This window comes from Triturus cristatus, chromosome 2_1, assembly GCF_964204655.1.
Source record: "Triturus cristatus chromosome 2_1, aTriCri1.1, whole genome shotgun sequence".
Classification (NCBI taxonomy): domain Eukaryota; kingdom Metazoa; phylum Chordata; class Amphibia; order Caudata; family Salamandridae; genus Triturus; species Triturus cristatus.
This window is the reverse complement of record NC_140581.1, coordinates 493,604,254-493,632,071: the sequence shown is the minus strand read 5'-3', so window position 1 is coordinate 493,632,071 and position 27,818 is coordinate 493,604,254. Positions and strand designations below refer to the sequence as shown.

At 54.5% G+C, this 27,818-nt stretch overlaps 1 protein-coding gene across 1 annotated transcript in view; it reads left to right on the top strand.

Annotated features, from left to right (window-relative positions):
- Positions 1-27,818, top strand: part of TNPO1 (transportin 1) — a 1,554,860-nt gene that overhangs the window by 553,105 nt on the left and 973,937 nt on the right. The window contains exon 7 of the mRNA XM_085632345.1: positions 24,209-24,331. Within this exon, the coding sequence (XP_085488471.1) occupies positions 24,209-24,331 (123 nt within the window). The remainder of the gene's footprint in view (positions 1-24,208; positions 24,332-27,818) is intronic.

Sequence of the window (27,818 nt, the reverse complement as noted above, 5' to 3'; positions counted from 1 at the left end):
AGAGAGCTGCACTTTCTCAAAAAATATCAAAAAATAATTTTTATTTGTCCATAGTTCTCGGCCTCAAATTGTAACGGCTTCTTGTAGGTACTGTCTGGTCTTGAAACAAGAGTTCAGGCTCTGTGGTGTCCAATCGATTTGATGGTGGCACAGCTTCTTGCAGAATGTCGCCGTTTTCTTGTTCTGAGATTGCTCCTTTTACACGTGCATCGCTAAATGGCACGAAACGGGGCACAGCGTCAGTCTCAGAATCAGCGATACCCTCCTGGACCCACCGGTCATATGGCAGAGGCAAAGGAACCCTCTTACAATGCACGCCGTGAATCCAGTTCTTTTTCCCTTTCACTCGGACAGCTGATCTTGTCGAGAGAAGGACGAGATGGGGGCCGGTCCAACGGGGCTCATCATTTTTTGTTCTTTTGAAATTTTTGACCAGCACCCACGATCCAGGATTGATAGGATGTCCTGGAGCTTCAGAGGCCTGAGGCAGAGTATCGTGGACCTGTTGGTGTAAGACACGCAATTTAGCCGTCAATTCATACAGATAATCAAGCAGTACTGGATGTTCGATCTCACTGAATTTTGTCGGCCTTGGCACTCCCCATATATTGGCCGGACGGCCAAACACAATCTCATACGGACTAAGTCCCACTCGTGAATGCACAGTCATTCTTGTTGATAGGAGTGCTAAGGGCAGAGCGTCAGGCCATTTAAGACCAGAACTCGCTTGGATCTTGGCTAATTTGAGCTTCAATGTGCCATTATAGCACTCTACTAGTCCAGCTGATTGGGGGTGATTTGCAGCGTTAAATTTTTGCTTAATACCTAGTTCCTCACATACATTCTTCATCACTCGACCCACAAATTCACTCCCATTATCACTCCAGACCATTCTCGCATTCCAAACCTAGGGAAGAATTCCTTGACAAGGGCTTTAGCTGTGGATAAGGCAGTATTGTCTTTTAGGGGATATGCGTCTATCCACCTTGACAAAGCGCAAACAACAAGTACATATTTCAAATTGTTGCACCTTTCCATGTGGATGAAATCTAGCTGCAAAACCTCGAACGGATACGTTGGAGGCGCAAAATGACCAGCTGGAGTTGGGGTTCCCCTACCAGGGTTGTATTTCAAACATACCATGCAATTTTTGACCACCTTCTCTGCACACTTGGGAATTCCAGCATTCTGCCATACTGGAGCCAACAACTTACAAATCCCTTTCATACTGATATGCGCCATTCCATGTGCCATCGTAACCACTGGAAGCACATATGCATCAGGTAACAACCATCGCCTGTGCTCTGACAAATCAATCCAACAACCATTTTCATCCAATTTGCCCTTACATTCTTTCCACATGCTCAATTCTTTCTCTGTGGCTTCAGCTTGAAGGGACTTCACACTCTCTATCATGTCTTCACACATTCCAACATCACCAACCCATCTTGCAGGGCCTGCAACATACATTCGATTCGTCACATCTTTTGCTGTTTCTTTCGCGATTTCGTCAGCAAATGCATTACCACGACCAACATCATCAATAACCTTCTTGTGTGCACTGCATTTCACAATCGCGACTTGTAATGGCAAGGTCAGTGATTCAAGGAGATCATTCACCAACTGACCATTCTGAATCTTAGTTCCATGCGAAGTCAGGAACCCACGTTCTTTCCACAAGTGCCCAAAACTGTGGGCTACGCCAAAGGCATACTGACTGTCAGTATATATGTTCACTTTCATTCCTTTCGACAACACACATGCTCTTGTAAGTGCAATTAATTCTGCTGCTTCAGCCGAATTATGTGGTATACGTGCAGTTTCAACAATCGTGTGCAAAGTCGTGATAGCATATGCAGCAGTCGTATCACCATTCGGAAGCTTGAAGCACGAACCATCCACCCATAAGGTACCATCCCACTCAACCAGGGGAGTATCTTTAAGATCCACTCTCCCTTTTGTTTCTTCTTCTGTTCTGAACAGACAATCATGCTGTTCAATCTCATCTGTGTCTGCTGAAATCGGTAATAATGTAGCTGGATTCAACGTATTGCACCTCTTTATGTGCACATGACTCGCTAGCAGTGTCAACTCGTACCCTGACAATTGAGCACTAGTTAAGTGCTGTGTCTTGGTCCTGTTTAACAATGTGTCCACTGCATGTGGAACCATTACAATCAGCGTGTTATTCATTACTAACCCAGCAGACTGTCGAATAGACACAGCTGCTGCCGCTGTGGCTCTCAAGCAACTTGGCAATGCCTTAGCTACTGGATCCAAAGTCGACAAAAAATACGCGCACGGAGAGGAGGAGCCTAGCGCGCAACCAAGATGGCCGCGTAGGTGCGAGGCTCCCGAGGACCTCCGCGACCTCCTGAATTAATCCTGGCGATATCCTGTCCTTGTTGAGGGGACTGTGTTGGGGAACCGGAGCTGAGGCGCCACCCGTTTTTTGGGCTCGAATCGGACCCCGGACGCCGGTGGGAGCATCGATCGAAGGTTGTGGCCTTCTCCTCGCCGGCCCCCCGGATTGGAGTAGTGGGGCGATCCGGGGACAAAGTGAATAACAGCGGCGAACGGGGCTGGGCGACTGGCGTACCCCGCACTTTCACTTTCGCTTTTGCGCCCTCCTAGCTCTCAAGCGGGGTCGGACTGCGGAGCGGGGTGTGGTGGTGTGGCCTTGTCCAGGAGCCCGGCTGACCCGCCGGCGGTGGGTTGACCCGCGGTTCGGTGGTCGCCCCTGCCCCCCCCCTGGCACCCGTGACTTGGTATAGCGGCCCGTTTGGGGTGCTTGGCACGACGGTGGAAGAGCCAGCATGTCCACCAAACAAGATGGCGACCGGGCGAAGGTGAAGACGACCCGCCGTGGCACGGCGCACCAGGCCAACAGTATGGACCGCTACACGCTCCAGAAGGGTTCTCCGGAGACATCGCGTGCATCCCCGGTGGGCCCGACGGAGGCATCCGCTCATCCGGTGGATCTGACCCTCCGGGACGTCATGGGCGCCATCGCAGAGATGAAGGCCTCGGTGGACCAGCGTTTCGACACCTTAGCGCAAAAAATAGACTCGGTCCTGGTGGATGTGAGCCTTGTGAGGGCAGACTTGTCCAAAACAAACGACCGAGTCGACTCCCTGGCCCACACCACAACGAGCCTCACGACAGACGTGGTGGCCCTCCAGAAGGAGGTGCCCGACTTGGCCAGGCGAGCGCCCTGATGGACCGGCGACTGGAGGACTCCGAGGGTCGGGCCCGGAGGAATAATGTCCGTATTGTGGGGGTGCCGGAGGGACGAGAGGCGGAGGCGGCGGATCTTTTCGTGGAAGAGTTGATCCTGACCCATCTCCAGCCCCGGGAGCTGAGTAAGCTTTTTGCGGTGGAGCGTGCTCACCGGGTCCCCGGGGGCAGACCTAAGACTGGTGCCCTGCCGCGGCCTCTCATTGCCCGGATTTTTAATTTCCGGGACAGAGATGCTATCCTCCAGACCTCCAGACAACAGGGACCGGTCAAGCTTGACAACATGGAGGTACATTTCTACCCAGACTTTACCCCGGCGGTCCAGAAGCAGCGGCAGAGCTTTCTTGGTGTTAAACGTCGCCTAAGGGACCTGAACCTCAAGTACTCAATGCTCTTTCCAGCTAAGCTGAGGGTAGAGGTGGATGGTCGCACGCACTTCTTCGACCGGCCCGAGGCGGCTGGGGACTGGCTGGACACACTGCCTGGAGATCGGGGCCGGGGGGGCGGGGGGGGCGCGGCTGGCGAGGAGGGCCCGCCGGAGCAGAATTGAGGGGTGACTGCATAGGCCTTGCTCTGGACGTTGTTCCTTCACCATTTATTGATTGCGTATTTTCCCCTCCTATGGAGGTCGTGCGGGGTCTGTTGGGGGCTTCCCTCCTCCTCTGGGGGACTAGTTAGTATTTTAGCTATGGGGCGACAGGCACACTGCACTTTGGGGGGGCTGTCTGGGCTCATGCAGGGGTGCAGGGAGGGGGGAGTTTTGTTGGGACCGGGGGGTGGGGGGGGTGTGTTGTTTGTTAGCACCGCAGGGCAAACCCGCTACTATGTTGTTGTTTTTAGGATGCTCGATGGGGGACGACCGATTGTTTCGACGTATGATGGGGGGTAGGGATTTGGCTGTGTTGTCATGGAATGTTAACGGCCTGGGGGATAGGATTAAGCGTGGTGTGGTCCTGCAGTACTTAAAACGTATTTCACCAGATGTTGTCTTCCTGCAGGAGACGCACCTTATAGGTAACTCCTTTCATGCAATGAACCGGCGGGGATATCGTTTGGCGGCCCATTCTGGCTTCACCTCGGGCTCGCGGGGGGTGGGTATTATGATCAAGAACTCGCTCCCGTTGGAGATTGATGAGGTGCGCCATGATGAGAGGGGACGCTACACGGTTCTGGTGGGAAGAATGGAGGGTAGAGTGTTTCTCTTTATATCAGTGTACGTCCCGCCTGGGTTACAAGCCACCACATTTGCGGACCTGGGGCGCCTCCTTCTGGACCTTCCGAGTGGCCTGCTGGTGGTTGGAGGGGATTTTAATGCGGTAGCCTCTGGGTCTATGGATCGCCATCCCCCTAGGGACCTCCCCCGGGCACAGGCGTGGCTGCCCGGCCTTCTGGACACGCTGGGCCTGGTGGATTGCTGGCGATTAAAGCATCCTGCATTGCGACAGTACACCTTCCACTCGGGTGCCCATGGTAGCCTCTCGCGGCTTGATTACATCCTTGTCCCGGCGGCCCACGCAGGCAGGGTGGGGGAGGTGCGCCATCTGGCGCGGGGTATCTCAGACCACTCCCCATTGTTGTTGCATCTCGATGTCTTCCCGAGGGGGGATGGCAGGGTGGCCCCAATCAATGCATGGTATTTGCGCGACCCCACCATTCGTGCTGATTTGATCAAATCCCTACAGCGATATTTCGATGAGAATGTGGGGTCGGTCCCTTCGGCCATCTCCCTGTGGGAGGCTTTCAAGGTAGTCCTTAGAGGGGAGGCCCTCTCCTTTATCTCCCATGCCCGGCGGCGCGAGCGGGAGGAGGTGACCCGGGTAGAGGCCGAGATTGCAGAACTGGAGGGTGACCTGGGAAGCGGGGTAACAGACGACAAGTTGCATGTTCTACACCTAAAGCAGGCGGCCTATCGGGCCCTCGTCACGGAGGCGGCCAGGGGCCTCAGTAGAGAGCAGCAGGGGCGATTGTATGATGTGGGTGATAAGGCTGGCAAATTGATTGCGTGGTTGGATAAGAGGGAGAGAGCGAGCCGTGTGGTGCCTTTGATTGAGAGTGTTGATGGGTCGTGTGTCACTGAGCCGGAAGCTATTGTCTCCTGCTTCGCGGATTATTTCCGCGAAGTCTACTCCCCGGTTTCCCCCTGCTCGGAGGCAGACTCCCATGCCCTGCTTCGGGACATCGCACTGCCCTCCCTAACGGTGGAGGACAGGGATTCGCTGGACGCCCCTCCCACCTCGGACGAAATTGCCTTGGCTATTCGCTCGGTTGCATCCGGCAAGGCCATGGGCCCCAATGGTATTCCCATCGAGCTCTACAAGCTACGCCCGGATGTGTTGGCGCCCCACCTGCGCGCGATGTTCCTGGCGGCCCACTCGCGGGGTTCCCTCCCGCCGGACCAGCGTCTAGCCACAATTGTGGTGATCCACAAGGAGGGGAGGCCCCGTGAACGGGTCACATCCTATAGGCCGATTTCGCTTTTGAACGCGGAGCCCAAAATCCTCGCCAAGGTGTTGGCCAACAGGTTGGTTGGCGTGGTGGGCGATTTGGTCCACCAAGACCAATCTGGCTTTATACCGCACCGCAACACGGCGCTCAATCTGCGGCGCTTGCACGGGGTGCTCGCGCGTGTCCCATTTGTGCGGGAGCCGGCCATCTTGGCGTCCTTGGACGCCACCATGGCGTTTGATACGCTTGAATGGCCATACATCTGGGCGATGCTGGCAAAATTCGGGTTTGGCCCGGGTTTCATTAGCTGGGTCAAATTGCTATATTCGGGCCCATTGGCGCAGGTGGTAGTGAATGGGCGAGTCTCGGCCCCATTCGCGCTGGGGAGGGGTACGCGACAGGGCTGCCCCCTGTCGCCTCTCCTGTTTGCCCTGGCCCTGGAGCCCCTGGCGGAGTGGCTGCGGTGGCACCCTTCTATCCGTGGTCTCCGCTGGACCCCCGAGCATGAGGACCGTGTGTCCCTCTATGCTGACGATATCCTTCTGTATCTCGCCTCCCCGCGTAAATCACTGATCGTCCTGGTTGATGTTTTGCGTTCATTCGGTTGCAAATCAGGCCTGGTCATCAACTGGGCGAAATCCTGTGTATATGTGCTTTCCGGGGAGGCTCCGGCCCTACCACGGGACTGTCCGATCCAGATTGCCTCCCAAGGTTTTCGGTACCTGGGTATCTATATCACTCTTGACCCGGAGGCCCGCTATGAGCGGAATTTGTTACCCCCCCTCCGGCGTTTGAGGGAGGACGTGGTGCGCTGGCGGCGTCTGCCGCTCTCGCCGCTCGGCCGAGCGGCCTTGTTTAAAATGATGTCCCTGCCACGCTTCCTCTACGCCCTCCAGAATACTATGGACTTGGTCCCGGCACGCTATTTCCGTGAGGTGGAGGGCCTCCAGCGGCGCCTGTTCTGGGACGGGAGGCCGCGCATTGCTCTGGCTAAATTGACGCTCCCGTGGTACGATGGGGGGGTCGCCCTCCCTGACATTAAACGGTATTACTGGGCCTCCCAACTAGCTGCAATTAATCATGGCCTTTACGGGCCCGCCTTGAACCCGGCATTTTAGATGGATAAGATGCTCCTGCCCGGTGGCGATTACAATCGAGCGCTCTACGCTGGCGCGCCCGACTCCCGTTTGACGGGACCGACGCGTGTCATGGTGCGTGTCTGGCACGCGGCTAATGCAGCTATGGGGTGGAAGGACCGTTTGACCCGGGCGTCACCGCTGTATGCGTCTGAGAGGTTGGGCTCCCTGTGGACGTCGAAGGGCTTCGAGAAGTGGGACACGATCGGAATCAGCACGGTGGGAGATCTCTGGACGAGGGGGGGATTCAAAACTTTTGAGACGCTGCAGGCGGAGTTCCAGCTGCAGGGCAGTGAGTACTTTCGGTACCTACAGGTCCGCCATGCGCTGGGCTCCGTCTTCCCGGATGTCGCATCCATTCCGGAGTCTTCCCCCCTGGAGGACAGAGTCCTAGATGGCCATGTCCCGGACAGCACGATCTCCCTCATATACAAAAAACTGATCAACGATAGATCGTGCCTGCTTACTAGTCTCCGCGAGGCTTGGGTTGCCGACGGGCTGGAGCTGGACGATGAGGATTGGATTTCCGCGGTGGCCTCTCCGAAAGAGGTGGCCATCCCGGCTCGCCTTCGTTTCGTCCAGCTCAAGATCCTTCACCGGGTTTACGTGACGGGGCCAAGGCTTCTGCGTATGGGTTTTGCTGGTGACGGAATGTGTAAGCGTGGCTGTGGTGCATTGGCGACTTTCATGCATATACTGTGGGAGTGCCCGAAGGTGGAGCGATTCTGGCGTGGTGTACATGAGGTCCTGCGTGTGGTGACGCGTGTTGCGCTGCTGCCTGAAGCAAGGAGATGCTTGCTGAATGTATGGGAACCGAATGACTATTCGGTCCCGCAGACGCGGTGGGTGACTCTGGGATACATGATAGCCAAGCGCGACATTGCTCAATTGTGGGGATCCCAGAGGCCCCCTGCGGTGTCGGCCTGGAAAGAGCATATGGATTGGTGTATGTTTCGTGAAAAGGTGGTGTATGTGGCGAGAGGTAAGCCTGGGGCGTGGGTGAAACTCTGGGGCCCCTGGAACGCCTACCGCGGGGGTATTTGTGAGCCACCACTGCTACCGGCTGCCTCGCCTGCTCCGTCTCCCTAGACGGCCCCCCTCCCTCAGCCGCGGGCGCGCGGTCCCCCAGTCCCTGATCTATTCCCATTCCCCTCTCCAGAGTTCTGCTGCTGGTTTGGATCCCCCACTTATGGAGCACGTGCTGTTATTTTGGATCGCGGGTTGCCTTGCGGGTGTGGTTTTTTGGTGTTGTTTTGTTTTAAGAAAAGGGAACCGTACTGTGGGCTTGGAGCTGTGTGGCCTGCACCATTGATTACTCCTGTTTCCCTGCTCTGAACTGCCTAGAGACTTTTACTGTATGTGTGCAATATGTTTTTGTCATTCTAGCGGCCGGCCGGATGGTTGTAGGCCCATACCTGTAACTTTTACGAACTGCAATAAACGGTTTCAAAAAAAAAAAAAAAAAAAAAAAAGAATTACTCCAAAAACAGTCCAATTTCCGTTTTGATCCCTTTTTAAAAATAAATACAGACAAGTCGGTAGAAAAAAAAAAAAAAAAAAAAATACGCGCACGGACGCTGTCTGTCTCCAAAAGACTGTCAGCACTGACCACGCACAACCTTCTTTCTCGTGAACATACAATGTAAAAGGTTTACTGTAGTCGGGGGTACCCAACACAGGAGCCGAACATAATGCCTTACGTAATTCCGAAAAACTTTTCTGACACTCTTCAGACCAAGGGACGGGATTCGGTGTATCTTTACATGTCAATGCTATTAAAGGTTTTGCCAGCAAAGAAAAACTCGGGATCCACTGCCTACAGTATGAAGTAATACCCAAGAAAGCACGCACTTCTCTCTGTGTTCTTGGCACGCTATGTTGTGCAATGGCCTGAATTCTTTCTGGGGTCAGTTTCCTTCCCTCCTTTGACAAGAGATGACCTAAGTAGGTCACTTCTTGTCGACAATATTGCAGTTTTGAGAGAGACACTTTGTGATGGAAGGCAGACAAATGACGCAACAATGACAATGTAGCTTCTTTACAAATCTCCTCAGTATCCGCGGCGATTAGTAAATCGTCAACATACTGAATAAGGGTAGCACCACTAGGTAAAACAATTGCATCAAGCTGCGCTTTTAAGGCCTGACTGTATATTGATGGACTTTCACAGTAGCCCTGCGGAGCGCGTTTAAAGCGGAAGCTGCGACCTCCTAAACTAAAACCAAAAATATCCCTGCTTTCCTCTGCAATCGGAATGCTAAAGAAAGCATTCTTTAAATCAATCACTGAGAACCAAGCAGCGGAAGCTGGGATCATAGTTAACAAGGCAGTTATATCAGGGACAACTGGAAACTGTGGCACAACTATCTTATTGACCTCTCTGAGATCGATCACAAACCTGTAAACAGGTGGCTGAGAGGGGTCAGTACGTTTTAAAACAGGCAAAACAGGACTATTGCAAACGTTGCCTCTTGTCTCTTCGATTACATCCTTTTCAATCAAGTCATAGATGATTGCTAACAATGCTTTCTCACCTTCACTAGAGATCTTGTACTGGGGAATGCGTGGCAATTTAACATTGGCTTTCAAAGTGACCACATATGGCGGTATTTCCAAGAGACCTACATCGTTAGGACCAGTAGCCCAAAGGACATCCGGAAGAGACGACAATTCAGCTGGCAGTTTATTCTTCGACAAATACATTGGAGAAATCACTTCCCTACCCAGTGTAAGTTGTACTCCCGAGGGGGAACAATATAACGTTGCATGTAATCTCTTTAACAAATCCAATCCTAACAGGTTTTCACCACATCCTGTCGTTAGGATAAGGGGTGCTTTCAGCGCACAAGGTCCAACAGAAAGGGGCATAGGACTAGAGATCGGGTTCCTAACCGGGGCGCCAGAAAAGCCTACTGAAACATTCATTTCGCCAGACAAAGGCGCGCCAGGGAGTTTTGAGTGCATAATTGAACTCTTTGCAGCACCAGTATCCAACCGAAAAGGCTCTGACACACCCGCTGTAGTCACCTTAACATACGGTCCACTCTGATCCACTGGTACTGTAACAACTCCTTCTTTGTCTACGGCTGTCCTAGTAATCATTACCTTCCGCATTTCCATCTTCTGCATAATAGTCATTATTATAGTACTGAGCTGTCCCACCAGTTACATTGTCCTGCTGATCAAAACTGTTCATCGTATTTTGAGGCGGAAGAGGACGCGCGTTCTGGGGAACATTCCCACGCCCTCTACCTCTAGGAGCTTGCTGACCACCTCTACCTCTCGCGCCATAAGCATTATTCGTGCGCTGCAACAATATAGGACAACTATACTTAAAATGACCTTCTTGTTTGCAATACGAACACTGATTGGGACCCACAGGAACACGCGGTTGGGAATACCCGAACCTTTGCGAGTTACTCTGAAACTGTTGGGGTTGTTGATAGTTACTCTGACCTTGCTTGTAGTTATTCTGATCTCCACGTGGCGGGTAAGCCTGCTGTAAAAGAACCTTCGTCTTTAATTCTTTTGTTTTGTTATCTGCTCTATCCTTCTCATCTTTATCCCTATTTTCGTAATACTGTGCAGTAGCCAGTATTTGCGCTGATGAGGAAACAGCCCAAGAACTCTCTGAATCTTTTAATTTCTTACACAACTCGGGAAGCAAATTATGCACAAATTTATCAACAAATAACAGTTGACCACCTTCCGTACTCCTGTCTTGACCACTGTGGTCGATAAATGTTTCTTCAAACCTGGTGAAGAAATCAGACACTGTTTCGTCTTTCTTTTGTTTGCATGCGGATAATTTATCCCAATTCACACGCATCGCCGGCATTAAAGTCTTCATGTAGGTAATAATTCTACCAGGGAGTCTGGACAGTCCAGTCCACAGGGATGGGCACTTGACCCGTTTGGTCGTGCCAGACTTCCATATGTGAAATTGGCCCGCAGACCCACCTGTGGGGAGGTATTGCTTGGGTATCTAGTCAAAGGTGAGGAATCTTCGACTAGAAGTCTGGCGGATGAACAAATTACTTACTGTTGGTAATCCCTTATCTGGTAGTGACTCTATCTAGCCGCAGATTCCTTACCGACCCACCAATCCTCCCCACTCTTCGGATGGATTTCTAGCGCCAGGGCCCTAGTTTTCCACACCAGTTGTCAGTGTACGTAACTGCTCCTCGCTTGTGGCGTGGCAAGTTGCAAACAGTAACTGACATCAGCGCGTCTGGGTGATGCCTATATAAGCACTACAAAAGTCACTTTGAGCTTGCACACCACCACATGGGGCCGAAAGACACAACCTACTGGCGTGCAGTGGTACTGGCAACGAAAACATTTCCGGATCCAGTCTGATGCTTGGGGGTAATTCAAAGTTAAGAATTCTGTGGCTAGATAATCTTTACCAGATAAAGCAGTACTGAAGGTAACTAACTTGTTTTTTTCTGTCTTTGTCAATGAAGAATTGGACACCTCCAAAGGGATCCTAAAATGCTGCCTTTGTTCTGCGGATACTGTTTCTCAGACCATGGGCAAAGCCTTTATGCTGTGCTGTGATGCTTTGACTTCCTTCTCAATGGGTGTCAAGGCAACACTTGAAGACATCTTGTTCAGCAGGGAAAAGCTGCTCGGAGTAAGGGCAGACTCCTTCTGGGAACGCTTCAGAAATAGCACAGTTACAGCTCACTCCCTGGGACTGGCCTTGCCAGTGATGTAGTTACACCAACAATATCTGATGTTTCAAATCTACACTAGAGCTTAACCCCTGTGGCAAGTCAGCCTTCACAGCCATTTCAAATACTCTGATATATGTACTGCTTATCTCATGGTAGTGTGAATATGAGGGACATCATCACCAACCGATGCAGTCCTTACTGTCTTATGCTTGCTGTGCTCCCTCCAAAAGGTTTCTGGCTCCGCACTCACACTTGCACACCTTTTAACGGGGGTTGGGCAGGTGCACCTATTTTTTACAGTTTTGGAGAGCTGATCGCTAGGTGATCCAGCTAATCAGCAAGAATGATACCCCAATGTTTTCTTTTTTCCCCTCTGAACCTCACTCCAACAGAATGCGCTGTCTTGCATAAGCCTCAATTTTAGATGTACGAGTCCTTGCCCTGTGGAACAAAGGGGCCAGTGAAAGAAAGGTATTCCCTAGTCCCCAAAAAGAGCTGGTGTGTCAGACGCATCTACGATCTTGAACTTGTTCTTTTAACAGGAACCTGTTCATTCGACTGGACAAGTTAAACATGTTGGGCCAAGTTCTACTGATCCTCAATGCGAGGAATTGAGTGGTGTCCTTGGATGTCCAGGACAGCTATTTTCCTTTTCCAGGAGTAATCCAAGATTCACTGTTGGGTCCCATCACTATTAGTTCAGTCCTACCATTTAAACTGACAACTGCACCCTGAATCGTTACATAAGTGCTACCAGTTATGATGGCTTCACTTCTGTGGTTAGGATTTCATGTATTCCAATACTTGGGTAACTGGCTTGTGAAAGTGTAGTGCTCAGCACTGGTCAGAGAACACATTCAGTGCATGAGGTCACTCCACGACAACTTGGTCTTATTGTCCACCTATAATTAAACTAAAGAATCTGCTTGAGCAAGTATTTATGAGGAGGACAACTCCCTGTCTATTGTTCTTTCTGATAGATATCGCAATTCCCACAGATTCCTTAAGGCCCTTGCACAACCCCACTCAAGGGTTTTGCTTAATAGGTTTTGTTATGTTTATTTAGTCTTTGTCCTCGAACACCAAGTATCTGTGTTAAGCTCTAAATATTTTATAAGGCAACTTACTTAATCAGAGCTTGTCCTCCTTAAATTTACTGGGTTGTACCTTCTGGCGCCGTCTTTCAAGCCTGCTCAGGACTCTGGTAGGCACATCTTATCGCCATTTAAAAGGAATGGCTGAAATTAATTCTGGATCCAGTCTGTTTCCTGATGCAAAAGTTCATCCAAGACTTTGCAGAAGCTCATGTATCCATCAGAAATCTAAGATGACTTGTTGTTTACACATTCCCATGTTTGAATTTCTAGTTTGGACGGAAAAGTTTCCTGCATGGTAATTTTCGTGCACCCCTTCCCCAAGTGCCCCAGCTGTATAAATATCTGTATACCTTATACTGATTTTTGGTCTTGGTGAACCAGGATCATGCGTCTGCGCCGTGACGTAGGCCTGCCTCATGGTAATGTGGCCTTGTTAGAGCATGAGGAGCGCACTGTACACTATCCTCATAGTGGTAGAGGGCTACTGCTCTTACCGTAAGTTAAATGAGACACATGCATTGATCACAGCATGCATTTTTATTGTTTAGTAGTTTTTCGTGTGTCACAGTGATGGTGCCTACCAGCCACTCATATAAAGTAATGCTGCTGTATACTGAATCACCCTTGGCCTACATTGTGATTTTGTTTGTAATGCTGGACATCGCATGATACATGTGTACTGGTAGGATGTTTGGATGTGCACGCCACGTACCTTGGAGCCCTGTGGGATCTATTTTGGAAGCCCAGGTCCTGGAAAGTCTATTTGAGGTGAGGACTGCAACCTCCAGGCATACATGTGCATTGTTGGCTTTGCTGATGTGAAAAAAACACGCGCACACACCTGCTCGCTCTCTCCCTCTGCTCACGCTCTCCCTCTGCTCACACTCTCCCTCTGCTCACGCTCTCCCCCTTGCTCGCGCTCTCTCGCCCATGCTCTCCCCCCTCGTGCCCGTGCTCTCCCCCCCTCGTGCCCGTGCTCTCCCCCCCTCGTGCCCGTGCTCTCCCCCCCTCGTGCCCGTGCTCTCCCCCCCTCGTGCCCGTGCTCTCCCCCCCTCGTGCCCGTGCTCTCCCCCCCCTCTTGCCCGTGCTCTCCCCCCCTCGTGCCCGTTGTTAGACGGACCGGGAGGGTCGGCCGAGGACAAGGGGAGAGGTCTCCGGGGAGAGCCGTCTCCAGCGATCGTACAGACGAGTAACTTCCCCCCCCACAGATGTACACCACACAATGATAGGTTTTAACGTTCTTTATAAGCGATTTCTTAAGGTACGATGGAATGGTACAAGGAGGTCTGGACTCAGTGGTCCCCTCGATTCTAGTCTCTTGGTTTGGGAAAGAGGGTAGCGGGACAGTCTGGTTACCAATCTGGTAGATGCGATGATGGATAGCTCACAATCCTCGAGCTCGGTGTTCGGGCTTGGACGGGCCGCGGCAGCGCCAGCAGGTCCCGGTGAAGGTGGTCGTTACACGGTCCGCGGCAGCGCCAGCAGGTCCCGATGAAGGTGGTAGTTCTAACGGGCCGCGGCAGCGCCAGCAGGTCCCAACGAAGGTGGTGGTTCCAACGGGCCGCGGCAGCGCCAGCAGGTCCCAACGAAGGTGGTAGTCACAATGGTCCGCGGCAGCGCCAGCAGGTCCCGACGAGGATGGAGGTTGCAGAAGGCCGCGGCAGCGCCAGCAGGCAGGACGATAGTTCACAAGGCAGGGCTACGGCAGCGCCGGTAGTCCGTCAAGGATGAGTTCTTCTCGGTGTCTCTCGACTCCAGGATACAACTGCCTTCCTGCTCTGGAGCTGCCCCAGTTATAGGTCTGGCGCCCTTTGATGTCCGGACCCTCGCACTTGGAGGTCGGGAGGTCCGGGATGAGGGAGTCCAGACACCCAGCAGGGGGGTGGAGCCAGCGCCCGGGGGAGCTGGGGGGCGATCAGCACCTGGCGGGGGAGAGCCATCGACACTTCTTTCTCCCTGCCAAGTGGTCCGTTCACCTCCTGGGTGGATGGTGGTGCCGGGATGTCGGGGCCTGGCCAGGCCCAGGGTTAGGGTCGAGCTGAGGCCACGCGGCCTCGTGGTGCAGTGTCCAAGATGGAGGCCGGGCCGGGCGAGGGGGCCCCATGATACAGAGATGTCCGGGGGCAGGAATCCCGTCTTGAGCCGGGGTGCGGGTTGCTGCTGTGGGTAACACCTGGAGGGCCGGGGCTCGGGCCCTGTCATGCGGGGAGGGAGCAAGCCCTTCATGTGGCCTGTCCAACATGCGTCCCCCCCAGCTGAAGGCGGGGAGAGTCACCCATCCTCTTGGGGACTCTCTTCATCGAGGCGGAAAAAGCGTGACAGGCCATCCGCGTTGGCGTGGTCTTGGCCCGGTCGATGTTCCACAGTGAAGTCCATCCCCTGCAGGGAGATGGACCAACGCAATAGTTTGGGGTTTTCCCCCCGCATCTGCATTAGCCACTGCAGGGGTCGATGATCTGTTTGCACCCGGAAGTGGGTACCGAAGAGATAGGGCCGGAGCTTTTTGAGGGCCCACACCACTGCGAAGGCCTCCCTCTCGATTGTGCTCCAGCGCTGTTCTCGGGCCAGGAGGCGTCTGCTGATGAAGGCCACCGGCTGGTCAAGTCCCTCGGAGTTCAGCTGGGAGAGGACCGCCCCGATGCCATGGTCGGAGGCATCCGTTTGCACAATGAATTCCCGGCTGTAATCGGGGGCCTGGAGCACAGGGGCAGTGCACAGGGCAGCTTTCAGCTTTTCGAAGGCCGCTCGACAGTCTGGGGTCCAGTTAATCTTCTTCGGGTGGTTCTTGGATGTGAGTCCCGTGAGGGGCCCCACAATGCTGCCATAGTCCCTCACGAACCGCCGGTAGTAGCCGGTGAGCCCCAAGAAGGCTCGGACCTCGGTCTGCGTGACTGGGGGCTGCCAGGACTGGATGGCAGCGATTTTGAGTTGCAGAGGGGCCACCAGACCGCTTCCCACCTGGTGTCCGAGGTAGGTCACGGATCCCTGACCAATTTGGCACTTGCCGGCCTTGATTGTGAGGCCGGCCTGCTGGAGGGCCTGCAGGACCTCTCGGAGGTGGTGGAGGTGGTCGGACCAGTGGCGGCTGTACACAGCGATATCGTCCAGGTAGGCGGCGCTGAACTCCTCGAGCCCCGCCAAGACCTGGTTCACTAGTCGCTGAAAAGTAGCGGGGGCATTCTTCATGCCGAAGGGCATGACTTTGAAGTGGTAGTGGCCATCGGGGGTAGAAAAGGCGGACCGTTCTTGGGCCCGGGGTGTGAGACCGATCTGCCAGTAGCCCGCTGTCAGGTCGAAGATGCTGAGGTAGCGGGCAGCCCCCATGCGGTCGATCAATTCATCCGCTCGGGGGATGGGATGAGCGTCGGTCCTGGTGACAGCATTCAAGCCCCGATAGTCGACGCAGAATCGGAGTTCAGGAGTGGTGCCGGGGGCAGCAGCTTTGGGGACCAGCACGACCGGGCTGGCCCAGGGGCTGTCCGAGGGCTCGATGACCCCGGGCGTGAGCATCTTGGATACTTCCTCTTGGATGCAGGCCCGCACCCGATCTGGTACGCGGTATGCCCGGTGTCTGATAGGGGGACTTTCCCCAGTGTCCACGTCGTGCAAGCACCAGGGGGTGACCCCTGGGGTGAGGGAAAACAAGGTAGCAAACTGCAGCAGGAGGTCCCGGCAGCCTTGGCGCTGCTCTGGGGTGAGGGCATCGGAGAGCCGGACCCCGTCTACGGAACCATCTTTCTCCTGAGTCTTCAGGAGATCAGGGAGAGGCTCGGAGTCTTCTTCCGCTCCACTGTCTGTCGCCATCAGGAGGCTGAGTTCCGAGCGCACAAAGTGGGGTTTGAGTCTGTTGGTGTGGAGGACCCGGAGGGGGTTCCGGGAAGATTCCATATCGATGAGATAGGTGACGGGGCTCTTGCGTTCGACCACTTTGAAGGGCCCCGTCCACTTGTCCTGCAAGGCACATGGTTCGGTGGGGGACATCACCCACACTTGTTGACCAGGTTCGAACTCAACGGAGGAGGCATTTTGATCGTACCATTTTTTCATGTCCTCCTGACTGGCCTCAAGATTCGCTTTTGCCATTTCCCTGAATCGCCGGGTCTGATTGCGTAGTGTCAGGAGGTACTTGAAGACGTCTGGAGGGGTCTTTAGGGGGGCCATCTCCCAACCTTCTTTGACGAGGCTGAGGGGCCCTCGCACAGGGTGCCCGTACAAGAGTTCGAAAGGGCTAAAACCGAGGGACTTCTGGGGAACTTCTCGATAGGCGAAGAGGAGGCACGGAAGTAGTACATCCCACTGGCGACGGAGGGGCTCTTCCAATCCCCCAATCATTCCCTTGAGCGTGCGGTTGAATCGCTCAACCAGTCCGTTTCCTTGAGGGTGATAGGGGGTCGTGAATCGGTAGGTGACCCCGCACTGTTGCCAGAGGGACTTCATATATTTCGAAATAAAGTTTGTGCCTCTGTCGCTGACTACTTCTCGGGGGAAGCCCACCCGGGAGAAGATCCCCATTAAGGCCCGGCCGACCACCGGGGCTGTCACAGTTCGCAGGGGCACAGCCTCGGGGTAGCGGGTGGCGTGGTCCACCAGTACCAGGATGAACCGATGTCCTTGTGCTGTGCGGGGGTCCAGGGGCCCCACAATGTCTATTCCCACCCTCTCGAACGGGGTGGTGACAACTGGGAAGGGTTGCAGAGGGGCTTTGAGTTTGCGGCCGCTCTTCCCGCTGGCCTGGCACGTGGGGCAGGACCGGCAGTGGTTGAGGACGTCGTTTCTCATCTTCGGCCAGAAAAAGTGGGTCACCAGGCGACTGTAGGTTTTGTCCTGGCCCAGGTGTCCAGCCAGAGGGACATCGTGGGCCAAATTTAACAGGAAGCCTCTGAAACTGAGGGGCACCACCAGCACTCGACTGGCCCCTAACTCCGCGGTTCTCTGTTCACTGTATAACAGGTCGTTATCCCAATAGATCCAATGGGCTCCGGTGGTGTCCCCGGCGCTCTGGGCGATGGCTTGCTGGCGGAGTCCCTCGAGGGAGGGACAGGCCTTCTGCTCTTGACGGAACTGTTCCTGGGTGGGCCCCCCTTCTTGACGCCACTGAGCCAGGTCGGGAAGGTCCTGGGGCTGGGCGACCCCTTCGGGGGTTTGCTCTGGGGGGTCGGTATAGTCGGTGTCCTCTACTGGAGCGATCGGGGGAGGAGGTGCAGGCCATTCTGGTTCTTCTGGTCGGGGGATGGCACGGGCGGCCATGGACCGGGTGGTTACGCACGCCCAGTCCGGGAGGCCCAACATCCCCAGGTGCTCTCTTCTTTCGACGGCGGCCCACGGGGAACTCTCCAGATCATTCCCCAGGAGACAGTCCACGGGGGCATCATCTCGGACCGTCACCTTCAACATGCTGGAGACCCCTCCCCATTCGATGGGGACGCAGGCCATTCGACATAGACTCACTGAATTGTCGGCTGAACGTACGGGGCAGAGAATGTTCGGCAGGATCTGCTCTGGTTTTACCAGGTGACAGCGGACGGCCGTCACACTGGCCCCTGTGTCACGTAGTGCTTCGGCCCGGCGCCCATTAATGTTCACCCACTGGCTATATTTTCTGGTGTTGGCGGGTAGGGGGGCCCGCGGGACCATGTCTTTCCCCCCTAGGCACGCTAGAACCATGGCGGCCGGTTCCCACTCTTGTTGTGCCTGCTCGTATTCTTCTTGTTCTTCGGAGATTTGTTCTCCCCCCAGGGCGGCGGCAGCTACCTGGCGGGTTTTTGGGGTTTGGTTCTGTGGACAGTTCGGGTCTTTGGCGTAGTGGCCGACTCGCTGGCATCGGTGACACGTGACATTGGCTCTGAACCCCGGGCGCATCGGGGGGTTGCCCCGGCTGGCCGGGGGCGGGTTGCTGCAGCGGGAGCGGCCGGGACGGTGTCTCTCCCTCGCCCCTGGCCTCCTCCTCCTCCTCGGGGACGGTGCTGACCTTGGTTGTTCCGGTTCTGCTCGTGTGGCCCTCTCCGGCCCACTCGGGTGCTTTCCCACCGGTCAGCTTCGGCGGCGAGTTGCCGTGGGTCAGTCAATTTACTGTCGAGGAGGTGCTGCCTGAGCTCGACGAAGCAGTTGTTACAGAGGTGCTCCCACACCATGAGATTAAAAAGTTGCTCGTAGGTTGTTACGTGGCTCCCCTTGATCCAACCCTCGAAGGCTCGGCTGAAATAGTTGACATATTCCACCCAAGTTGTACCCGGGATCCGGGTGCAGTCCCGAAACCTCTGGCGGTACATTTCGGGTGTGAGCCCATATCGGGTGAGGAGGGCAGCCTTCATGTGGTCATAGGATGACATCTGATGGTCTGGGAGCTGTAGCAGGGCATCGCGGCCTTCGTTGACGAACCTCCCCCATAGGCCGGCTCCCCAGTCACTTCGATCGATCCGGTGGGAGGTCATGGCGATCTCGTAGGCCTTGAACCACTGTTGTATGTCATCCTCTCGGACATACTCTCGCACGACATCCTTGGGGATGTGGACTTTCTTTTCTGACGCTCCCGGGGTGCGGGGTCGCTCGGTCACCTCCGGTTCTTTGTTCTGCTTTCGTAGGTCTATTTCTGCCAGTTTGCGCTCGTGTTCGTATGCTAATCTCTTTTCTTCGAGCTCTCTCTGCCTCTGTTTTTCTTCCCGTTCTTCTCGGAGCCGCAGATGTTCTACGTTCAGTTTTTGCTCGGCTAATTTTAGTTCACCGTCCATTTTGAGCCGTGCCATTTCTAACTCATGCAGTCTGTTTTTTTCTCTTTCTTGGATCTCTTTCTGCGAGAGGCCCGTTCCTTGCTCCTCGGGAGCCGTGGCGTTCCTTTCTGATGCTGCACTGTTTCGGTCTGGGGATCTGGCGACCCCGGTTTCTGCCCACGACTCAATGGCGTGCTTGAAATCGTCTTTGGTACTCAGGCCGGTGGTAGCAATGCCTAGTTCCATGCAGAATTGTTTCAACTCACGATGGCTGTACTCTTCCAATTTCTCCATCTGGAATTTCTCGGTGGATCCGCTCTCTTTGGTTGACATTGTGGTTTTGTCGTGGGGTGAGCTACTCTCTGTACGATTACGCGTTGATTCGGATTGCGCCACTGGCCACCAATGTTAGACGGACCGGGAGGGTCGGCCGAGGACAAAGGGAGAGGTCTCCGGGGAGAGCCGTCTCCAGCGATCGTACAGACGAGTAACTTCCCCCCCACAGATGTACACCACACAATGATAGGTTTTAACGTTCTTTATAAGCGATTTCTTAAGGTACGATGGAATGGTACAAGGAGGTCTGGACTCAGTGGTCCCCTCGATTCTAGTCTCTTGGTTTGGGAAAGAGGGTAGCGGGACAGTCTGGTTACCAATCTGGTAGATGCGATGATGGATAGCTCACAATCCTCGAGCTCGGTGTTCGGGCTTGGACGGGCCGCGGCAGCGCCAGCAGGTCCCGGTGAAGGTGGTCGTTACACGGTCCGCGGCAGCGCCAGCAGGTCCCGATGAAGGTGGTAGTTCCAACGGGCCGCGGCAGCGCCAGCAGGTCCCAACGAAGGTGGTAGTTCCAACGGGCCGCGGCAGCGCCAGCAGGTCCCAACGAAGGTGGTAGTCACAACGGTCCGCGGCAGCGCCAGCAGGTCCCGACGAGGATGGAGGTTGCAGAAGGCCGTGGCAGCGCCAGCAGGCAGGACGATAGTTCACAAGGCAGGGCTACGGCAGCGCCGGTAGTCCGTCAAGGATGAGTTCTTCTCGGTGTCTCTCGACTCCAGGATACAACTGCCTTCCTGCTCTGGAGCTGCCCCAGTTATAGGTCTGGCGCCCTTTGATGTCCGGACCCTCACACTTGGAGGTCGGGAGGTCCGGGATGAGGGAGTCCAGACACCCAGCAGGGGGGTGGAGCCAGCGCCCGGGGGAGCTGGGGGGCGATCGGCACCTGGCGGGGGAGAGCCATCGACACTTCTTTCTCCCTGCCAAGTGGTCCGTTCACCTCCTGGGTGGATGGTGGTGCCGGGATGTCGGGGCCTGGCCAGGCCCAGGGTTAGGGTCGAGCTGAGGCCACGCGGCCTCGTGGTGCAGTGTCCAAGATGGAGGCCGGGCCGGGCGAGGGGGCCGGTAGTGGTTCGGCCCCATGATACAGAGATGTTCGGGGGCAGGAATCCCGTCTTGAGCCGGGGTGCGGGTTGCTGCTGTGGGTAACACCTGGAGGGCCGGGGCTCGGGCCCTGTCATGCGGGGAGGGAGCAAGCCCTTCATGTGGCCTGTCCAACACCCGTGCTCTCCCCCCTTGTGCCCGTGCTCTCGCGCCCGTGCTCTCCCCCTGTGCTCTTCTTCTGCTCTTCCCCCTGTGCTCTTCTTCTGCTCTTCCCCCGTGCTCTCGTGCCCGTGCTCTCGTGCCCGTGCTCTCGTGCCCGTGCTCTCCCTTCGCCCTCGCTCTCCCTTCCCCCTCGCCCTCTCTCTCCCTCCCCCCTCACCCCCTCTCTCCCTCCCCCCTCGCCCTCTCTCCCTCCCCCCTCCCCCCTCGCCCTCTCTCCCTCCCCCTCGCCCTCTCTCCCTCCCCCTCGCCCTCTCTCCCTCCCCCTCGCCCTCTCTCTCTCGCCCTCTCTCTCTCCCCCCCCCCCTCGCCCCTTCGCCCTCTCCCCCTCGCCCTCTCATCTCCCCCTCGCCCTCTCATCTCCCCCTCGCCCTCTCATCTCCCCTCGCCCTCTCTCCTCCCCTCGCCCTCTCTCCTCCCCTCGCCCTCTCTCCCCCTCCCCCTCTCCCTCTCGCCCTCGCCCTCGCCCTCTCTCCCTCCCCCTCTCTCTCCCTCCCCCTCTCTCTCCCTCCCCCTCTCTCTCCCTCCCCCTCTCTCTCCCTCCCCCTCTCTCTCCCTCCCCCTCTCTCTCCCTCGCCCTCTCTCCCACCCCCCCTCGCCCTCTCTCTCCCGCCCCCTCGCGCCCTCTCTCTCCCGCCCCCTCGCGCCCTCTCTCTCCCCCCCTCGCGCCCTCTCTCTCCCCCCCCCCTCGCGCCCTCTCTTCCCCCCCTCGCGCCCTCTCTTCCCCCCCTCGCGCCCTCTCTCTTCCCCCCCTCGCGCCCTCTCTCTTCCCCCCCCTCGCGCCCTCTCTCTTCTCCCCCCCTTGCGCCCTCTCTCTCTTCCCCCCCTAGCGCCCTCTCTCTCCCCCCCCTCGCGCCCTCTCTCTCCCCCCCCCCCTCGCACCCTCTCTCTCCAGGGGCCGGACTACCTGCTAGGTCCCTCCCTAAGAGTGGGACCAGGAAGGGGGGTGGTTACACCCCCAATCCTTTGTCCAGCTCGCCCCAGGTCCGGGGCTGGTGTGCCCCAGGAACGGTTTGAACTGGCATATGCACCGAGGCTCCTTGTGAGCCTCAGGCATGTCTGAATCTTTTCAAGCCCTACCTGACCAATACACAAAATCCTGTCTCGGGTGGTGCTCGCACCTCCCCTGGCAGGAAACCCTTTGTCCACGTCTCCCAAGCTGGAAGGACTCCCAGCAGCAGGAGGGCAGACTTGTGTCTGTGGTGGCAGTGTCCATTTTGTGGAGCTGAGGCTATGTCTGATTTTACCCGGGTTTCAGGTTCTGTACATGTCGTGTCCCTCTAGAAGGGTGGAATGCTAACCCCGTCGCCAGAACTGGCGAGGGGTTAGTATTCCAATTCGTATGACACCTTACTCGACATGTTTTGATAAAGCCAAACCAAAGATAGCATTTAACCGCGAGGTTCATAATGCACTTAAGAGTATATGGTATGACGATATCTGGAAACGGTAGAAGGAAGTTGTTCCGACCACTGCAGACAGGCTCAGCTCATGCCAGAGCACCACCTCACATGGAACCAAGCACTCTGCCTTCAGGATTGTTAAGGCCTGCCATAGGAGTGACTTATAGGTTAACATGTGTCCCATTTAAGGTTAGGTATAGGTATACTACACCTAAGTAAGAGGTGGATACACCAACTTACCCCAGCTGAGTGATCAGCCAGTTGTGTCAAATTTGTTAGGCCAGTCCAGGGGTGGCATAATACATGCTTCAGCCCCTGGTAGGCCTTAGATACACCAATGCCCTGGGTACCTAGTGTACACTGGTACAGGGGCTCACAGGGTGATCCAATTCCAATGGGTTATGCACCTAGAGTGCATAGTGTCAATTTAGTAGAGAGAACAGCAGGCTGGGGGTCTGATTAGCAGGCCCACAGCCTCAATATGTCAAAAACCAGTGAAGCAAAAAGCAAAAATTTGGGGTGACCATAGGATAGCAGACCCTACTCTCCTACACTGAGTCTCTGTGGAATTACATAGCTCCACTTAACGGCCCGCTGGAGCATTGCTAAACAATGTTGCACATCTAATCTGGTACATTGGAATATTCTAAATCTGCGGGTAGAGCATTCTCCAGAAAGAATGTTACAAAAGAAAATTAACTTTTTTTCCATTTGCAGTTTGAAATTAGTAAAAATGCTCTCATAATTAAATATTTAATTAGTGAACTGAAGGGACAATCAAAAAGGAATATATTGTTTCAAACTGCGTATGTTTAGATATTCCTTCTTGAGTGTGTCTTATTGGTCAATAAATGCGTCCATGCTGGCATGCTTTTAAATAATACAGCAATCATTGCCACTGCATTAGTAAACCTGCCGGGAAGATCTTTACTGTACATTTGCATTTTTAGTGCTTATGGCTAGATCTGCAAAGGAAATAAGTGTTGTCAGTCTTTGAGTTGCTTGCCCTGTCACATGTTAAATGTGTGTCTCATTGAAAGTATAAATCTAAAAACCAATCCAAAACCGCACTCTTCTATAATAGACTCCAGTTAGAGTTTAACATGTGATATTGGGATCTCCTTTCAAGATTCGATCAAGTAGAAAGCACTACTTATTTAAAACAATTGTTCATTTTTTAAGACGTCAAGCAATAATGTTTTCAGATTAACATAAAATATTCCTCAGCTGTAGTTTATACAAGTACATTTTATTTAGTAAAAAGAAAAAAGCTTGTTCAGAGATGTCTGCAGTGTGTGTGTGCACATATGCGGATGCCTTCCATCTTGAATTGGACTAAAAATAAAACCCATTCACTGATTCCTGCAATGCATATATTGTAGTCGGCAGCCATCTTAGAAAATTCAGACGATTTGAAGATGGCTGCCTGCCAATGGTGCGGTGCGTGGCAAGAAAGTAAAGAGAGAGGGAGAGAGAGGAAATTCCCCCATCCCCTGCACTGCATAGCAAAGTTTGACGTCGGCATCAGAAGGATGCGTTACTTAATAAAAGTAATGAGACTAAAATGTTCCTTGGTGCGACAAACACACGAATAAGAAGGAACACCATTAAATTAGGAACCGAGAAGTGAGATAGAGAACAAAGCCATCCGATCTTTAGCAAGAGGCTGACCAAAAGCCAATTATAAATATATGTAATATGTAAGAAACAATAGATTTTGCTATCTGAGCAGCTAAAACTGTGTGTAGCCGAGACCTAAAAGTATGGGCGTGTAGAAGAAATGCACATTTAAATGTCATGTAGTGTTTCCTTTTTGTGTGTATTGTGAATATTAAAAAAAAAAAAAAAAAATGCGGACTTCTGCTGCTACTGACACTCGATTTTTCTTTATATTTTTAATGTACACAGAATCTGTTTGCTTTGGCTGCTGATGAAGAACCTGAAGTTCGTAAAAATGTATGTCGAGCACTTGTGATGCTGCTTGATGTACGAATGGATCGCCTACTTCCTCACATGCACAATATTGTTGAGGTAATATTTTATTTATTGTACATCCAGAAATGTTTACTGGAACACAGGGTACTCCACTGAATCATTATCGGAATCTGGGGACCTCTCAAGTTAATATTGAAAGTGGGGACCCTGGCCTGAGCGTTTAGGAAGATGTTAACCTCAAAACAATACCCCTAAAATACAGCGATAAACAATAATAAAAAAAAATGCACAGATAATAAATATTTGATGATTAAATATATTTTAAGGAATCAAAGTTTTCGTTTTAATGGCAAGGTTAGAGCTTTTCTAAATTCAGTTGAGACTACTCATCATCCATACTATAATCTGTTTAATACACTTACATTGCTTCCACAAATCAATCTGAGGATATTAACTTAATTTTTAGCCTTCAATTTCAAATTCCTTCATATTGACAGAACATTTTAAAATTTGCAAGTCTGCTTTTTAAAATATATATATTCTCGCTCTGCTGTCACCATAGATACGAAGCACTCGCGAGCGGGTGCCGGCAACACGGTGGCGATCCGTGTCCAAATTAACGCTCCAAATGTTCCTTTTGCCAGAATAAAAAGCCAGCACTCGCGGGGCAATTTGCGAAGAAGACTTTATTCTATCTTTAGCAACAACAAACTCGTGCCAAGTGCCCATGATGGGCTTTATCTTATAATGTTGTGACAGGTTACCTGTTTCATATAGCCTAAATGGGTAAAAATAAACTCAATATAGTCGCATGTTATAAAAACCAACCAAATTGATAATGCCATGTATCGGCAAAATGGTCGCAATAATGCCTGCAAGCAAAACAATAGATTATCAGTCATCTTTGATGTTAGACGGACCGGGAGGGTCGGCCGAGGACAAGGGGAGAGGTCTCCGGGGAGAGCCGTCTCCAGCGATCGTACAGATGAATAACTTCCCCCCCACAGATATACACCACACAAGGATAAGATTTAGCGTTCTTTATAGGTGATTTCTTAAGGTACGATGAAATGGTACAAGGAGGTCTGGACTCAGGGGTCCCCTCGATTCGAGTCTCTTGGTTTGGGGAAAGGGGGTAGCGGGACAGTCTGGTTACCAGTCTGGTAGCTGAGATGGTATGGTGGATAGCTCACAATCCTCGAGCTCGGTGTTCTAGCTTGGACGGGCCGCGGCAGCGCCAGCAGGTTCCGGTGAAGATGGTCGTTACACGGTCCGCGGCAGCGCCAGCAGGTCCCGGTGAAGATGGTCGTTACACGGTCCGCGGCAGCGCCAGCAGGTCCCGATGAAGGTGGTCGTTACAACGGTCCGCGGCAGCGCCAGCAGGACCCGACGAGGATGGATGTTGCAGAAGGCCGCGGCAGCGCCAGCAGGCAGGACGATAGTTCACAAGGCAGGGCTACGGCAGCGCCAGTAGTCCGTCAAGGCTGAGTTCTCTCGGTGTCTCTCGACTCCAGGATACAACTGCCTTCCTGCTCTGGAGCTGCCCTAGTTATAGGTCTGGTGCCCTTTGATGTCCGGACCCTCGCACTTGGAGGTCGGGGGGTCCGGGATGAGGGAGTCCAGACGCCCAGCAGGGGGTGGAGCCAGCGCCTGGGGGAGCTGGAGGGTGATCGGCACCTGGCGGGGGAGAGCCCTCGACGCTCCTTTCTCCCATTGACCTGCCAAGTGGTCCGTTCACCTCCTGGGTGGATGGTGGTGCTGGGATGTCGGGGCCGGCCAGGCCCAGGGTTAGGGTCGGGCTGAGGCCACGCGGCCTCGTGGCGCAGTGTCCAAGATGGCGGCTGATCCGGCCGGGGGAGCCGGTAGTGGTTCGGCCCCATGATACATGGATGTCCGGGGGCAGGAGTTCCGTTGGGAGACGGGGTGCGGGTTGCCCTTGGGGGTACACCTGGGAGTCCGGGGTTTGGGCCCTGTCGTGCGGGGAGGGAGCAAGCCCTTCATGTGGCCTGTCCAACATGCGTCCCCCCCCCAGCTGAAGGCGGGGAGAGTCACCCATCCTCTTGGGGACTCTCCTCGTCGAGGCGGAAAAAGCGTGACAGGCCATCTGCGTTGGCGTGGTCTTGGCCCGGTCGATGTTCCACAGTGAAGTCAATTCCCTGCAGGGAGATGGACCAGCGCAATAGTTTTGGGTTTTCCCCCCGCATCTGCATTAGCCACTGCAGGGGTCGATGATCGGTTTGCACCCGGAAGTGGGTACCGAAGAGATAGGGCCGGAGCTTTTTGAGGGCCCACACCACTGCGAAGGCCTCCCTCTCGATTGTGCTCCAGCGCTGTTCTCGGGCCAGGAGGCGTCTGCTGATGAAGGCCACCGGCTGGTCAAGACCCTCGGGGTTCAGCTGGGAAAGAACCGCCCCGATGCCGTGGTCGGAGGCGTCCGTTTGTACAATGAATTCCCGACTGTAATCGGGGGCCTGGAGCACAGGGGCGGTGCACAGGGCGGCCTTCAGCTTCTCGAAGGCCGCTTGACAGTCGGGGGTCCAGTTAATCTTCTTCGGGTGGTTTTTGGACGTGAGACCCGTGAGGGGCCCCACAATGCTGCCATAGTCCCTCACGAACCGCCGGTAGTAGCCGGTGAGTCCCAAGAAGGCTCGGACCTCGGTCTGCGTGACGGGGGGTTGCCAGGACTGGATGGCAGCAATTTTGAGTTGCAGAGGGGCCACCAGACCGCTTCCCACCTGGTGTCCGAGGTAGGTCACGGACCCTTGACCAATTTGGCACTTGCCGGCCTTAATCGTGAGGCCGGCCCGCTGGAGGGCCTGCAGGACCTCTTGGAGGTGGTGGAGGTGGTCGGACCAGTGGCGGCTGTACACGGCGATATCATCCAGGTAGGCGGCGCTGAACTCTTCGAGCCCCGCCAAGACCTGGTTCACTAGACGTTGAAAAGTAGCTGGGGCATTCTTCATGCCGAAGGGCATGACCTTGAAGTGGTAGTGGCCATCGGGGGTAGAAAAGGCGAACCGTTCCTGGGCCCGGGGTGTGAGACCGATCTGCCAGTAGCCCGCTGTCAGGTCGAAGATGCTGAGGTAGCGGGCGGCCCCCAGGCGGTCGATCAATTCATCCGCTCGGGGGATAGGATGAGCGTCGGTCCGGGTGACAGCGTTCAAGCCCCGATAGTCGACGCAGAATCGGAGTTCAGGAGTGGTTCCGGGGGCAGCGACTTTGGGGACCAGCACGACCGGGCTGGCCCAGGGGCTGTCCGAGGGCTCGATGACCCCGCGCGTGAGCATCTTGGATACTTCCTCTTGGATGCAGGCCCGCACCCGATCTGGCACGCGGTAGGCCCGGTGTCAGATAGGGGGACTGTCCCCGGTGTTCACGTCGTGCAAGCACCAAGGGGTGATCCCTGGGGTGAGGGAAAACAGTGTAGCAAACTGCAGCAGGAGGTCCCGGCAGCCCTGGCGTTGCTCTGGGGTGAGGGTATCGGAGAGCCGGACCCCGTCCACGGAACCGTCGTTCTCCTGGGTCTTCAGGAGATCAGGGAGGGGCTCGGAGTCTTCTTCCGCCCCACTGTCTGTAGCCATCA